This window comes from Parambassis ranga, chromosome 1 (assembly GCF_900634625.1).
Source record: "Parambassis ranga chromosome 1, fParRan2.1, whole genome shotgun sequence".
In the NCBI taxonomy this organism is placed as follows: Eukaryota; Metazoa; Chordata; class Actinopteri; family Ambassidae; genus Parambassis; species Parambassis ranga.
This window is the reverse complement of record NC_041022.1, coordinates 14,503,060-14,517,424: the sequence shown is the minus strand read 5'-3', so window position 1 is coordinate 14,517,424 and position 14,365 is coordinate 14,503,060. Positions and strand designations below refer to the sequence as shown.

General features: G+C 40.5%; 1 protein-coding gene across 4 annotated transcripts in view; it reads right to left on the bottom strand.

The window, feature by feature from the left end:
- The window catches only part of fat1a (FAT atypical cadherin 1a), a 69,097-nt gene that overhangs the window by 40,740 nt on the left and 13,992 nt on the right, over positions 1–14,365 (bottom strand). For all 4 annotated transcript variants that reach the window (XM_028415517.1, XM_028415536.1, XM_028415509.1 and 1 more), the window contains exons 3-4: positions 9,857–10,171; positions 482–543 (exon numbers count right to left, since the gene is read on the bottom strand). In XM_028415517.1, the coding sequence (XP_028271318.1) occupies positions 482–543; positions 9,857–10,171 (377 nt within the window). The remainder of the gene's footprint in view (positions 1–481; positions 544–9,856; positions 10,172–14,365) is intronic.

The window sequence follows — 14,365 nt, the reverse complement described above, 5'->3', positions numbered from 1 at the left end:
GAGAGAGAGAGAGGGAGCGAGAGTGGGAGGGGAAGCACCGGAGCCGAGCTCAATTAAAACCCACAAGTTTAGACGTTGGCCTCTTGGTTTGACGGCAGTTTCCTGTCCCGGCTTGCTCCATCCAGGAGACGGAACAGTGGGAAAGAACAAAGAGAACAGTCACCATGATCTCCCGCATGCCTCCCAACTCAACCCCTGTCCAACCCCATCAGGAAATCAGTACAAGGAGAAATTATTCCGCAAGACCTTTCTTGCATGTAAAAGCTGACTTTTTTGTTGTTACTGTTGTTGGCCACGTGGCAGAATGCCAGAGTTGACTGGAAATGCTTAACCTCAGCGACGGAAAATCCACAGTGCCAAAGTTAAACGGTTTTCAAACTATCTGAATGTGTTGACCTTGTATTTTTATGCGTATGGTACTTAAAAAAATTAAAGACTCACGCTCTTCAAGGCTGAAAATCAGCCGAAATGAAGTGCTTACCTCAAGAATGTGCTCATCCTGTTGCTCTCTGTCCAGTCTCCTTGAGGTGGTTGTAATCAGACCTGTAGAAGAAAACAAATGATAATTAATTTAATATATTATATTAATATATTTGTTATGACCCAACTCACATGGGGAAAAGGGAAAGTAACAAACCAAATGAAATTGGTTAGGCAAGTTATTTAATTGACAAAGTAAAGACAAACAATTAATAAAATAATAGAAAAATCAAGCAATGAAAAAAGGGAACGAGTGGGAGCAAGTGGGAGACAAGACAGCTCTGACAGAGCTCAACAGAGTGCATGGGGTTAACATAAGCTACCAAAATGTGTGCCTCGGATAGCACTGTGCTAACAAAACCAAGCATGGTCACAGAGCTTACACAGACCATGCAGAAAATGAGGCCAGAACACAAAATAATAGACTAAATATTAACTGAGAATGCTGGATTAGAGTTCGACAGACAGATGAACCAGGTAAATGCATCTGGCATCAATTAGCTTTCTGTCAATACATTTGGATATGGAAATATTGGCAAAATTTAAGGTTCCTTACAGTGTTCACTATACTGTTTGGCTGACAAACATTGCAAATGTAATTGTATTCAGGAGTAAGGTCCTTGTCAAAAATGTCCATTAATGAATAGAAAGCAGCCGTTAAAACTCCCAGATGTCAACAAACAAGCAAATCATTTCCTCCTTTTTAATGACAAAAACATCAACAAACCTCTCAGTGGTACAAAGCAAAGAAACTAGATTTGATTGATGAAACAAAACACTCTTGACACCCAGTGTTAGGTGAAATAATCTGAACCCTGCTGGTTATCTCATCAGTCACCCATGAGTGAAAGTCTGCATCTGGAGTAATGCTCTTTCTCCCCAGTGGTCTCCCCTGTCTCGGGTGTATCAAGTTGCCAGACGCCCTACTATACTCCCTTACGTACGTGAAATATCACAAAGATCTGCAAATAGTTCCCAAACAGCAGCATAGCCTTGACACCCTACTTTTAGTTTTTCCACAAGCTGAATAAATAGACAGGCAGTCTGACATCGCCCGCAGGTCTGAGAGCCTTTTTTACACAGAGAAACACCTAACAACTGATACTGCTGCTAGTCGGAGTCTTTCAGAGGACTTTTTGAGCTTACATCCCGCCATTGTTTGGGATGACTGATGTCGTGTGACATCACATCACACAGAAAGAACTTTGTTAACCCACACTTTGACAAAAGCAAAAATAAAACAACCCTAAGTCTTGGGTTCTTGACTAATCCAATTTTGAATCAAATACACAAACAAGGGACAAAAAAAGAAGAAAAAGGGGGGGGGAGGGTATAGCTACATTATAGGCAGCATTCTGTTCTCACTCCCACTGTAATTGCAACTTTGCAGAGACGCTGAGTGTAGAGTAGACATGCCAGCTTCAACCGCACCAGAGCAGCCTGCTTGCCACACTGTGCCTGATTAGCATAAAGCAAAGGATTTCCGAAACCCAAACCCATCAATGGCACATATGCCTGCAACAAGAATAGCAGGCCACAACTTACAGGTCCTGAAATAGCCTTCACTTGCACAGCGATTGAGCGAGGCACTTCTGCTCCCTCTTTTTCATCGTTTCCTTCTTAAAGTTTTATTTAATCTTCACAGTGAACCGCAGCGATATAAGATAAAATAACACATTTCCTGAACCCTTAGTTTTGCTCTACTTGGCTGACATGGTTAGATATTAATGGGCAACCAATTTTAAATTTACATGAATATAAAATGGCGCCTGCCAAAGATGTGAATATGAATGACACTCCCACTCAGTGCAAAAGGTGTTCCAACACTGACAACGCAAATTTGAGCTTAGAAAATGCGCATCCCTTCAGGGATTACTCTTTGCCATGTTGTATGATGTCTGCAAAAGTTAGCAAGGGATCACGAGCTGTAGATTATTATTGTCCAAACTAATAGTTCTACTGTGCCACATCAAAACAGGCCATGCTGACTAATTATTCATGCGCTTCAGCAAGGCCGGAGATGATGGATGATAATGTTTTTAAGCTCCCCGTGCGCTGTGTTTGGTAACAGTTCTCTCTGAACATGTATTATACAGCAGAATAAAGACAACAGCACCTACTCTGCATGTCTAATTTAGAAATTTTCTGCCTAATCAAAACCGAGCAATGTATCAAAACAGATGCATGCAATGTAAACTGTACGCTCTCTGTGTGATGTTTGTGTACAGCAACAAACCCAACATTAGCAAAAACCAATGAAATCACAAAAAAAACTGGCCTTTATCCTGAGCCCGCAGTGGGAACTGGAAATTTGTTTTTAGCTCGGGCTTGCAAAGACTGCAGAGACCTCCCATTTCACAAACATAATTTACAACTCGATGCTGCAGCACTGAGCATGCTGGAAGATGAGTTAATGGCACAGAATAGCATATTAGTGGTTTTCCTTTGTTTAGGGGTGCAAAAATTGTGTATAATTTGGGTTAGATATAATCTCTCTCTCTCGTTCTTGTTCTATTTCTACAACCAACAGCACTGCTGCACCCGTTTAAAAATAACAATGCAAAATTCGTTTAGAATGAAGATAAAGAGCTGGCAAGCAAAACACTGTAACTCAAAAATAATTTAGTCCTGATTTTATTGTGGTTATTTGCTGAAGAAAAATTACTTTGCCTCAGCCAGTGAGGATGCTCAGATTTCATGAACTATACTCTTCTGAAATTTCACTGCCCAGAATGACACAATAGACAAAGTAAGGCCTCCTTGAAGATACAGTTGTGCCTGTGGCAACAGTGTCAACAATTCCTGCCAACATGTATATTCTGAACACATATTTTACAGAGAGTCCTTTCACATGGACAGCATTAACCTTTCAGTGTGTTGTTTCCAATCAAATAGAGATTGTTCGGATTGGGTCATGACTCAGTGATAATAAGAATAATCAATTTTGCACTTGTTGAGGTGTTGTGAAAATTTCACAAATCTTCAAGCAGCAAATAACGCTTGACAAAATTGCTGTCACAGTTATCCCTGAATTCTCCTCTCGAATAGTCAGAGGCATTTTCGGGCTCTGTGCTTTATCATAGCATAAAAGCAGCATCCTTTTCAAGGTCTGAAAAAGAAATCAACATCTGAAATGCAACAAAAACATGGTGCATGTGCATCAGATGAGTAAAGCTATTCTGATGCATGTTGTGTTTGTGGTTTAAAGTGCTTTTGTTTGCTTCTGTTCCGTTTATGCCTGACATGCTGCCAGCTCGCTGCCAGATCTCTGACCACACGATTTGCCGCCTACTCTAATATCCAAGTGTTGATATCACTTTCAGAAAAGTCATTTGCAGCAGTTTGTTTCTTCCCCCCAAAAAAATCGATATCCTGCAAGCCTGCACTCGTGGTCCTTCTGTGGAGGGACTCTGCTGCACTAGCATTCAAGTCGATAAAAGGTGCATACCTTTCTATTGCTACCTAAATGTTAAGGAACTCTAAAATGACTGGTTAGTAAGCCAGAGCTGACCAAAGAAGTCTGCACTTCCAACCCACAGCCTTTGTCACAACATACACACGAGACACACACACATACACACAAAAGCCATCCTCAGGCGTGGGCTGAGCTGGGCCGACAGTAATTATAGCTGTGCTGTTTTGAGAGGGGGAGAAAATCAACATCGAAGCAGCAGTGGCACTCTCAACCATGTCCTTCAACGCACCAACCACTACTAAAAAACGGAGGCCTGGAGGGAGTTAAGAAGTCCAGGACATTGTTGGGGTGGTTTGTACCCGGGCACTGCTGCTGCTGTGATTAGCAGTCTTGAGATTGACACACATATTTATGTGACACACATTTAGCTGTGACTGCAGACGCCCAGGAATGTGTCGGGCGTCTAGAGTGGCAGCAAATGTCCTTGAGATATTGAGCTGATGAAGTAACACTGAGCTGCAACTATTCTTTATTAAAGTATTTCTCTGTTGTAGGAAAATAATGGACACAGACATTTCTTCAGTAACATTTCTTTTCTTGAGACGCAGAGTTTCAACCCAGACAACTATATCAACAGTCTCAGCTTCATTATGATTTAAGCGTCACTTGAGCATGAAACAATACTGTGAATAGTGTCTTTTTTCACAATGCCATCAATACTCGCAAATACAAACTGTATGTTTGAAAAGACACATGGGAGCTGTTTGTCCATTTTTCCTCCAATATGCTGCTGAGCAAGACTGATGATTTTCTTTTACTGAGAATGAAAGCAATGCTTGGCACGCCACCTAAAAGTCTTTGTAGTCCACCAAATATTCTCCCCAGAAACACACAAAAGAAAACAAACCAGCAGAGGCCATAGAGGCCAGTACACATTCAACATATGCATATGGTCTGAAAAAGAGTAAAAGACATGGGGGGGGCTGTTTATGTTAGGTATCTCAGCACCTAACAGCTGAATGGCTTATTTGTAATCTGAAATGACAGCCATGTCAAGAGTTGGGACTTCAGGTTCCCATGTGTGAAAGTGAATGTTAGAATGTTGTGAATGAGTGAATGTTGAATGTGAGTAAACAAAGAGGAAGCTCTAAGACAGTTTAATTAACTAATTCTAGCTTTATCCTGGGTATTTCATTCAGGTTGACTTTGCATCTTCCACATCTGAAGAGCTTGCCTGTATGGTTCACTTCAGTAGGTGAGAACATCCTAATCGCCTTTTGATGTGCGCCAGCAAGAGCAACTCGGCCCATTAAGCAAAGGTGCCTCAGAGCACTTCACTTTTACCCTCTTGCAAGAACATATTAAGTGATAAAACATTTAAAGCAGGGTGCTGCACGCTGTAAGCTGATGTTGGAGTACAATGTCAGGATCAGTGTTTTAGCTGGTAACGTGCATGTACGCATTTCTTTTATCTCACCAAACCTCCTCGAAAGACTGACAGCAACAGCAGTACATCTCTGCTGTTGCAGATTTGTTAACACTGTCTAAACAGTGCTGTCTGACCAGTAAACCACCACCACGGCAAAATAAAAGTCGTTGTTTGAGCTGTACTGATGGCACAGATGGTCGCCATGGTTATTATGCCTCTTTTTTGCAAAGTTCACTGGGTCAAGCTCTTTTCTTTTCTTGCATTTAGGTCACAAGGTTGTTCTCTTGGAAGCCATGTGATAGGATGGATTCACTGTCAAGTTTAGAGAAAACCAAATTCATCGCAGTGTCAAGAATATATACACACACAATATTTGTATTCGATGTGACACCCATATTAAAGATCAACCCATAAACTTCTCAGGTTGGATTTGTTTAAAAGATATTGTGTGTTAGCCGAATCTGAGCCAACCAAGCCACCATGACCGCTCTTTGAAGTTTAAAGAGGACAATCAGCAATTTCTCCTTTTCACATTTTCTTCCTATAATCTCTTTTGAGAGCTGTGACAATTGTTTGCCCTCAAATCACCGGAAACATCAGGAAGTTGTTGGAAGTATCCATTTCCTATCTCACTTCCCTTGATAGTAGTTGGGGCTTTGGTAAACCACTGATAAGACCAGTGTGTGTGTGTGTGTCTGTGTGTGCACTAGCAGCGAAGGCATTACTGAAAGTTGATATGAGCACCACAAAAACTGGATGATTCGCAGCTGTGAAAATCCTAGTGGCTGTTTCCTCTACCTTTTCATTTAACCCTCTGGGGATGACAAACACACACAAAACCTGTTGAAGGTATCCAGGCCTGCCAAAGCATTACCTACAGCATTCCCTTTCAATTGATGACAATGAGCTGCTGGCTGGAGGCAAAGCAATGTGACGGGCTAAAATTGTTCATTCCAACTATAAGAAATCACCTGGGTGTATCATTCTTCTTTGTTTAACCACTGGAATGAAAGCCGCCATTAAAGGGCAAAAACAATCATGTATAGACAGTCATGTCATACTGGAGGCAGCTGTAACAGCACCATTGTCTGGTGACGAATACAGGTAGGTGCTGTGATTATAGGGTGGAGTATTCAACAGGCTTTAGGTGTTCCATCTAGAAATCTCATATGTCAGGTCAACACAGGCTAATTGTCTATCTTAAAACATCAATGGTCAACACTGGAGCAATTAGAGGAGCTTTGTAGAGTACTAATACTGCACACAGATAGATAGTATAGGTACAACAGGAAGTCGAGTAATGAGCATTCAGCAAGATAAGGTATCTATTAAACAGATCTTTGCTTGCTCATTTGGCTGTGTGTGTATGTGTGTGAGGTGTGTGTGTGTGTTGTGGCAACATGCTCTGCTTGGCTGCCCTTCCTTAACACATGCATGTTCTAGCATAAGACCTCTGCTCACAGTCCACAAAGTCACATCAGAGCAGAAGCATCTCAGGGAAGAGAGGGAGCGAGAGAGTGACTCACCAGGTTATGAACAATGCTTGCTCTCCCATAGAAAAGGTATCAATAACTTCAGATGAACTAGTTTGGAGCACTGACAAACATCTTTATAAAAAGAAAATACAACTAGACAGCTAGTGGGCAGGCTGACCTGAGTGCTGCCTGTGTGGATAAACAATCATTGTTCTGAATTTACACCTAAATAAATAAGTGATGTGTGGCACACGCACAGTACATGTACATTCACATGTATCATGTATATGTTTACCACATTGTGTGGAGTCTGCAACAGCTATGGTCGCGTCTGTGGCTGGGAGGACAAGTGAGCACTAGTTCATTTTTGTTTATATTTTAAACCTTCACAGCATTATTCAAACTCGCTGATCTCATACTGATTTATGACACATAATACGTATCCAGCTGACTGGCACAATTTTCTCCCCATAGCTTTTCCTCTCTCTTTTTTCAATCCCTTCAAAAGCAAAGCTATATCAAGCCGTTGAGTTCTAAGCTTTCAGACGGTGGGACTGCAATAGTGTCTGCTAGAGAGAAGAGCTGGCCCTGCACTTTAATGACAATCTTTAGTCAGGGAACACTCAAAGCAGCAGGACTTGTTTACTTGGCAGAAATAAAGTAGCCATAAGCCTTTCATCCTGGGCTTTACTGAGCCAGTGTGGGTCGGTGCGGAATAAGGGCAACCAGCGCCACCCAAGGCGTCAAGTGAAGCCTTCATATATGTTTAAAGCATGACCGGGCTGCTTGGAAACACAGCAAGACTGTAGCCCATGATGGAAGGCTAGCTAGTTAGCTTGGAACATATGCCTATGAAGTTCCAGAACCCACACAGAAAACACAGGCCTTAATGTCTTTTCCCTTTTCCCACCCCTTTGGAGAGCTTTGTTGGTGTGCCAAGACAGGGCCTATGCTACCAATGCAATTTTAGAACATGTAATTACAGAGACTTGCATGTTGTAAATTTAAACATTTTCAAAAACCTGTAATATGCGGTGAGCATGTCATATTGAGTTGATAATGTGGAGCGATATCAAGCTATTTCAATCTTTGTTTAATACCACTACATTAAAGAAACATAATTTAATTTGCAAACATTTCAAAATAATATATAGGGCTGTTTTTTTCTCTCTTTAAACTGCACTCTGTGTAAATCACTGCCTACCCTTTGGTTTCCTGGTTTCTCTTATTTTCTGTCCCCACCTACCTCTCTACATCCACTCTGTGCTGCAATCTTCAAAAACAAAGAGAAAAAAAAAATCAAAGCAGCCGAGCTGTGATTCAATGAAGTTCTCTTTGTCCAAACCACTCTTTGTTGAACCTGACGCAAAGGGCTCTGGTGTCTCACTGATAAAAGTTTTAACATTCTTTGATATGCATGAATGAATCTTATGCTTATGCATCAGTGTAACCATTTTTGTTCAGTGAGCCTTTCTGAGTGTTATAAAAAAATAAAAAAATAAGAAACATAAACTTTCAGTCAATTTTACGGCAAAGAACTGCCATACACAGTGGAATTAAGCATAAGATTTCTGGAATATTTACTTCATTTATCAAAATCTGGGCTTAAAATCAAAGGTCATCTTTAAAAAAATGATACAGCACAAAACAAACATTTCTTTACAGAATCTTCCATATTAAAAATACTTAGGAAAAAAAAATATCTAAGACATAAATAATTGCAAGGTGTTTTCTCCACCACTGAAGTTCTGCTGTGTTGATAAAACTGTTATTTATGACTGCTTTGTTGCAAGATAAATATTCCATTTCCATGCACATTCTCTTTTTCTACACACTGTGCTTATCAGCACATGTAAGCTGATCTTGTCATCTAAGCAGACAAAACACCAACTGTGTGTGCATACCTAAAGTTATCCTTGTTCTTTATCAGTTGAATTTTTCACCCCCCCCTTATTTTTCCTGTCCAATGCTGAGTGCCCAGTCATTACAGAGAGGCATGTTTGGAAGGCATGCTACATGATCATCCTTATTTGGTCAGAAAATTCACATTGCAACAACCAACCAAAATAACTTCAGTTTGTTGATGTGACTACCTTGGGAAACAGGACCACACACATCAGTGAGGACAAACCAGAGCAACTGCAGCTACTGCAGCTACTACCCACTCCTCGTTACAGTTTAACCATCACTTGAGTTTAAAGCAGCTAGGTAAGAGAGAAAATCCACTAAACGGCCCCTTTTATTCTATTCTATTCTCATTACTACAATTTATAAACTGACATCCTTCACTTATTGTACATTCTGTAAATGTATCTTCAGTTACATCTTAATAGCAGAACAAATTCCTGAGTGGAATCACATTTTTCCTCTACATGAATCTTCACTTTGCACCTATTACACATATTTTTTTCCCCCTGTTCAACTAAACATAGCCTGCTCCAGCAACTTTGAAAGAACCCAATGAAATATTAATCATCACACCACTTCCAGAGTACCATATGAGAACACACTTCTCAGTGTTAGAGTGGAAAAACCCCCACTGGGCTCAACCCACTCCTGTTCTGGGTGAAAATACAGTGTTCATACTGCTCTCCCTTTTCAAAGAAAGGAAACAGGAACCTCACAAAAGCTTGCCACCTTGTCAGTAATGCACTACAGCACATCTCAAAACCTTGGCATTGAGCCTCAGAGGATAATTTGATATGTAGACTCTTTATATCCCTGCTACAGTTATGACCCTTAAAGTAGCTGATGCGTTTAAATGAGGAAAATACATGTGGTGTTTCAGGCAAAATTCCTGTGTTCATCATTTGAAGCATGAGTCATTTGAAGTATCTCAATTCATTTTTGCTTACATGAGATGTGACCTCAGAGATGTAAGGCCATGTTGTGGATAGTATTTAATCTGTAGAGGTCAAAATCTTCTTTTACATGTCAGCAGCCAGATTCAAGGTTAAAGTTACTCTTTAGAATACAATATAGGCTTGTGGCGCAGCTGTGGGGAATTCCTCCTCTGAGAATGCAATTTATAGTGACATGTATTTCCAGAGATCTTACCTGTCTTAGTGTTTATGGCAAAGAAACCCTGGGGATTGCCACTGGTGATCTTGTAGGAGAGCTTGTCGCTGGCCTTGGTGTCCGGATCAACCGCGTTGATCTGGATGATTGAGACTTCTTTAGGGGAGTTCTCCATGACTGAGGGGTAGTAGACAGGTTCAGAGGTTTGCGGTGCATTGTCGTTGACGTCCTGCACTTCAATGTAGACCTCAACGAAAGCAGAGAGGGGCACCACACCACGATCCATCGCATAGACTGTTAACCAGTAGTGAGGTGTTGTCTCATGATCCAGCAGCTCTTGTGTTCGAATAACACCTGAAGAGATTATAAAGACATAATTAGAGTCCAACATGTTGGAAAACATTTTTATGTGCAACACATGGTCTGAATCTGATATCATGCCTGCACTTTAAGTGATCTCTGAAATCAATTTCCGGCCTTGAGGAGAACAGAAGCTTGAAACAGCAGCTGCTCCTAAATAGGCAGTTGCAGGGGTTGGTTGAAAGGCCCTTACTTGAAGCATGTCAGAGTAGTATATTAACAACAACCAGCCAGCACTCTCCTGTTTACATTTCACTGCCATGTGGGGGCTGTAACCTTCAGCTGAGCAAACAAAAGACCTTTCAGACATACATACACAACTTGTACGAGTTGACAGGTAAAGGTTGTGTACATGTAACAGTTCCCTAATTTGATAGCATCTTTCACATTTTTAAAAACACACTAAAAATTCGCAAGTGAGTCCTTTCTAATCACCAGCAGATTAGCTAGGCTTTCTGTTTGACACTTGTGCCTTTGCATGCAATCAGCACCAGCAGCAACATGGAGGCCAGGACATGAATATGTTGCCAAGGCAGTAAAGGTAGGTGGAATTTATGGCAGGGAGGGCAAAGAGTTGCTGAATTTACAGATGACGGCCCACAAGAAAAGAGGACATTTTACCTGATTGTAAATGCTAATTTTACCATTTCTACAGATAAGAAAAGACACATCTAAGTAGCTTTTAGTGGGTCTTTTCTCCAGTGTGTAAGGGGGTTTCCCTGATTGCCGAAACAAACTGGAGTTGAGCATAAAAAAAAAAACAGATGTTAACATTTTTTAGCATATAATGGGTTCTTTAGAATTATCTTACATCTTAACAACCTAAATTCTAGTTTAGAGTTGTGTGAAATCTGTGTGTGAAATTGTGACAGGCCTGGCTGACCTTTCTAAAGAAAAGCTAATAGCAAAGTTCACAGGAGTGAATTTGCTTTAGTGCTTTTCATTCCCATCTGACCCCACTTACAAGCACTCACCAGGTGCTCAGTAGATACAAAGGATAAGTGTGACGGTGTGTGTATCTTTAGGAAGCTGTTGGTGTTTCAGTTTGGGTGAAGAGGATGCATGCTCAGGTCTATGTGTCTACTTGTGAAAAGTGTTACTTTAGAGACTAAATCGATACTTTGATTGCTGCTACTGTCTTATCTAAATTAACCCGATCATCAAGTTGTTGCCAGCAAAACCAAATTTGCAAATCTAGTTGGGTCATTGTTCTTCCCATTATCAATAGTCCTATGAAAAGCTCTTTTTAGATCTCTCACTTCTGTTAATCAAAAACAAACTGTATTCCTGTTGAGACTTAAATAGTCTCAAAAACATTAGTAAAACTACAGTGAGAAAACTACAACTGAGCCACAAACCGACAAATTACCTGGATAACCTGCACATGTGGGGTCCTATTATTTCAAATGTACAAAATCTAAGGCTGTGGAAGGCAACATAAACATTCAATTACCTTCCAGACAAAACTCCTGAAACCCTCTGTCACAGCAGCCCTGTCTATCTTTATATACAACACCTTTTTTTAACCTTCATAGCTTCAACAGAAACTTAAACAATACTTGATCTTTTTATAACTACCTGACACTCATAAAATGAATGAATCATGGGAGGGGGTAGTGTCACTATCAGATATAGGTGGTGTCCATTCTCACTAGTGTGTCTGAATCTATTACACACATCCGGTTACTGATGGCCCAAATCAGCAGAGTCCACAGAACCATAAAAGCACAATTCCAAGGATGAAATAGTTTACATAGCCTATCTTTGTGCTGCTGCTGCTGCCTTTGTTCACTCACTGTAACATGATGAGCTGTGATGACAGTGTTACTAAGAGCAAGCAAACGTCTTGCCTTGGGTAACCAAATATTTTTTTTTTGTAGAAAAGAGATAACACCTAAAATGGCTTGTCAGAGAACCTTCAGATTTACCTTAAGAGGGGGACTATTTCGCTACAGCTCATTTATTCTCTCTTTCACCTTTACTTTAGCTTTCCTGTATTTCTTTTGTTCTGGGATGCGCTTTTGTCATTAGTCTTTATCACAGCTCTCCCGAATCGGCCTGAGGCATGTAATAAGAAGAGCGGTCAGGTAAGGGAAAATAGGTAGCTCCCCAATGTTTTCTAAAGCCATGGCTAAAAAAAACACTCACACAGGAACAGTATATCCAGAATGCAAATTATCAACTAGGTGTAGTTAAAGTAATGGCTTCAAGCTGGCAATACTGAAGGAGAAATCCGATTAACAGACACAGAATGGCTAAAATAATTTAGTGAATAGCTTAATAAAATGTCAGGAAATAGACTAATTTATGATTTCACTGAACCTGACAGCATGTGGTGTGTAATAAAGACCACTATGTGTAGGAAATTGCAGATCTTAAGAAATGCAAATAGCTAAGTGAGGTATCACAAAGGAAGAGCAAGATAAATGTTTCAGACATTTGTTAAAGGGAGTAGCAGGAAAAAAAGAACATTTAACACAGTATGTTAATGAGCAAGTAGAAAGAGTGAGAGAGGTCGGAACAGCAGAGCCATGACAGTCATGTGTGCACATGTACTAATACGAGAAAGTACATAGAGACAGTTGGGAAAAGTGTGAGACACCTTTTGTGCCTCTGCCAGGGAGATGCCCATGCTTCAGTGCTCCTCCATTTGAGTGGTAGACACCAGCATGGCAGAACAATTCCACTTTCACCACGGTCTGCTTTGTGCTCACAGATATTCGCCTTGCTATCAAAGTAACTTCATATGTAAGGACTTGCAACAAGAGGACTGTGTCAAAGCTTTTTGCCATTTATAAAACACACGAGCAGTTTAAGTTGACCTTTTGTGTATTTGGAGAACTACTCGTGAAAAGCTATCTGCCATAGCCTTTGGGTGAATAGTTGCTAACAAAGCACATGAAAGATGAATCTGAAGAATTTAGTTGCCACACCCATCCTATATACCTAGCCTACCCAGTAAGGCAGGAGCAAAACCTGCCCTTGGGCCATGAGAAAAAAAAAACAGACTGTGCAACTGCCTCCGCCAGATTTGCTTTCCGCTTTTTTTCCCTTGCTCTTTTCTTTTCCCTCTGGCTTTGTTCTTCAAAGCTACTTGAGCACAGTGGCAGTGTGGTCGAGTCTACAGACAGCCAACAGAGCAGCAGGACATTTTATGTGTATGTTTTATGTGTAGGTGTACTTAAATTTAAACAAGGAGTTTAACCTACAGAAACTCACACAGGAAAGACGGTTATCCCCACTTTGCCTCAGAAAAGACGTTTGAAAGTACTCACCACATGTCACCAGTTTTCTAGTGCCACTAAGTTAAGTTCTAAATTTAGTCTATGGTGTCAATACAAGATTAAGACTCACAAACTCCTGCATTGTTTGCATACTTTTGACCTGACTCTGAAGCTTAACATCAACTTTTGACCTAAAACGTTTGTGTACTGCCAATTCCACTAAAAGCAGTACTTCCTTGTTCATTCTGCAGCTGAAAAAGTTGGGGGGTTTGCTTTGAACTACCTCAGTTAATTTCACTCACCCCTACCCCACATTCCTCAGCCTTCTCAGGCCTCGAGCTCACATGCTTACATAAACTTTCACAGTACCTCCTGCAACCCCCCCCTCTGCCTTTTCCACAGCCTTGGCAAAATGCTTCAAATTCCACTACCTCGTCGTTGAGCCTAGTGTAATAGAAAAAGTCCTAAACTAAGCTTTCTGTTACCCAGCAACTTGATATCACATTATCCAAAAGGTCCCAGACATCTGTAGCAAAGATCTGTGTTCTAAAGATATTAAAGTCTGCTGGTATTAATATCTCAAATCCCTGAAATATTCAAAGATCTAAAGAATGATCCCAAGAACACATTATGATCCACTACTCAAAACACTTTGATCATCTCAGTGCCATAAGTCAAATGCAAAAAATGTTTAAAACATTAGCAAATATTGATTTTTTTGCAGCCCTATATTAAATTATATACACATATTTATGTACTTCCATCTGGAAAAAAATATGTCTGCGCTTAACTGCACCAGCTGTTTGTGCGTAAAGTCGTCACAAGTTGTTAATGCAAGCAATTTTTTTTCACTAAATAATGTGTTTAAATCAGCTGCAAGGAAACGGTTGTAGTGCTATGGTAGCATCAGAAGCTGAAAACATAAATCACAGTTGCAAACACTTATGTGTAATTTATCTCTTAT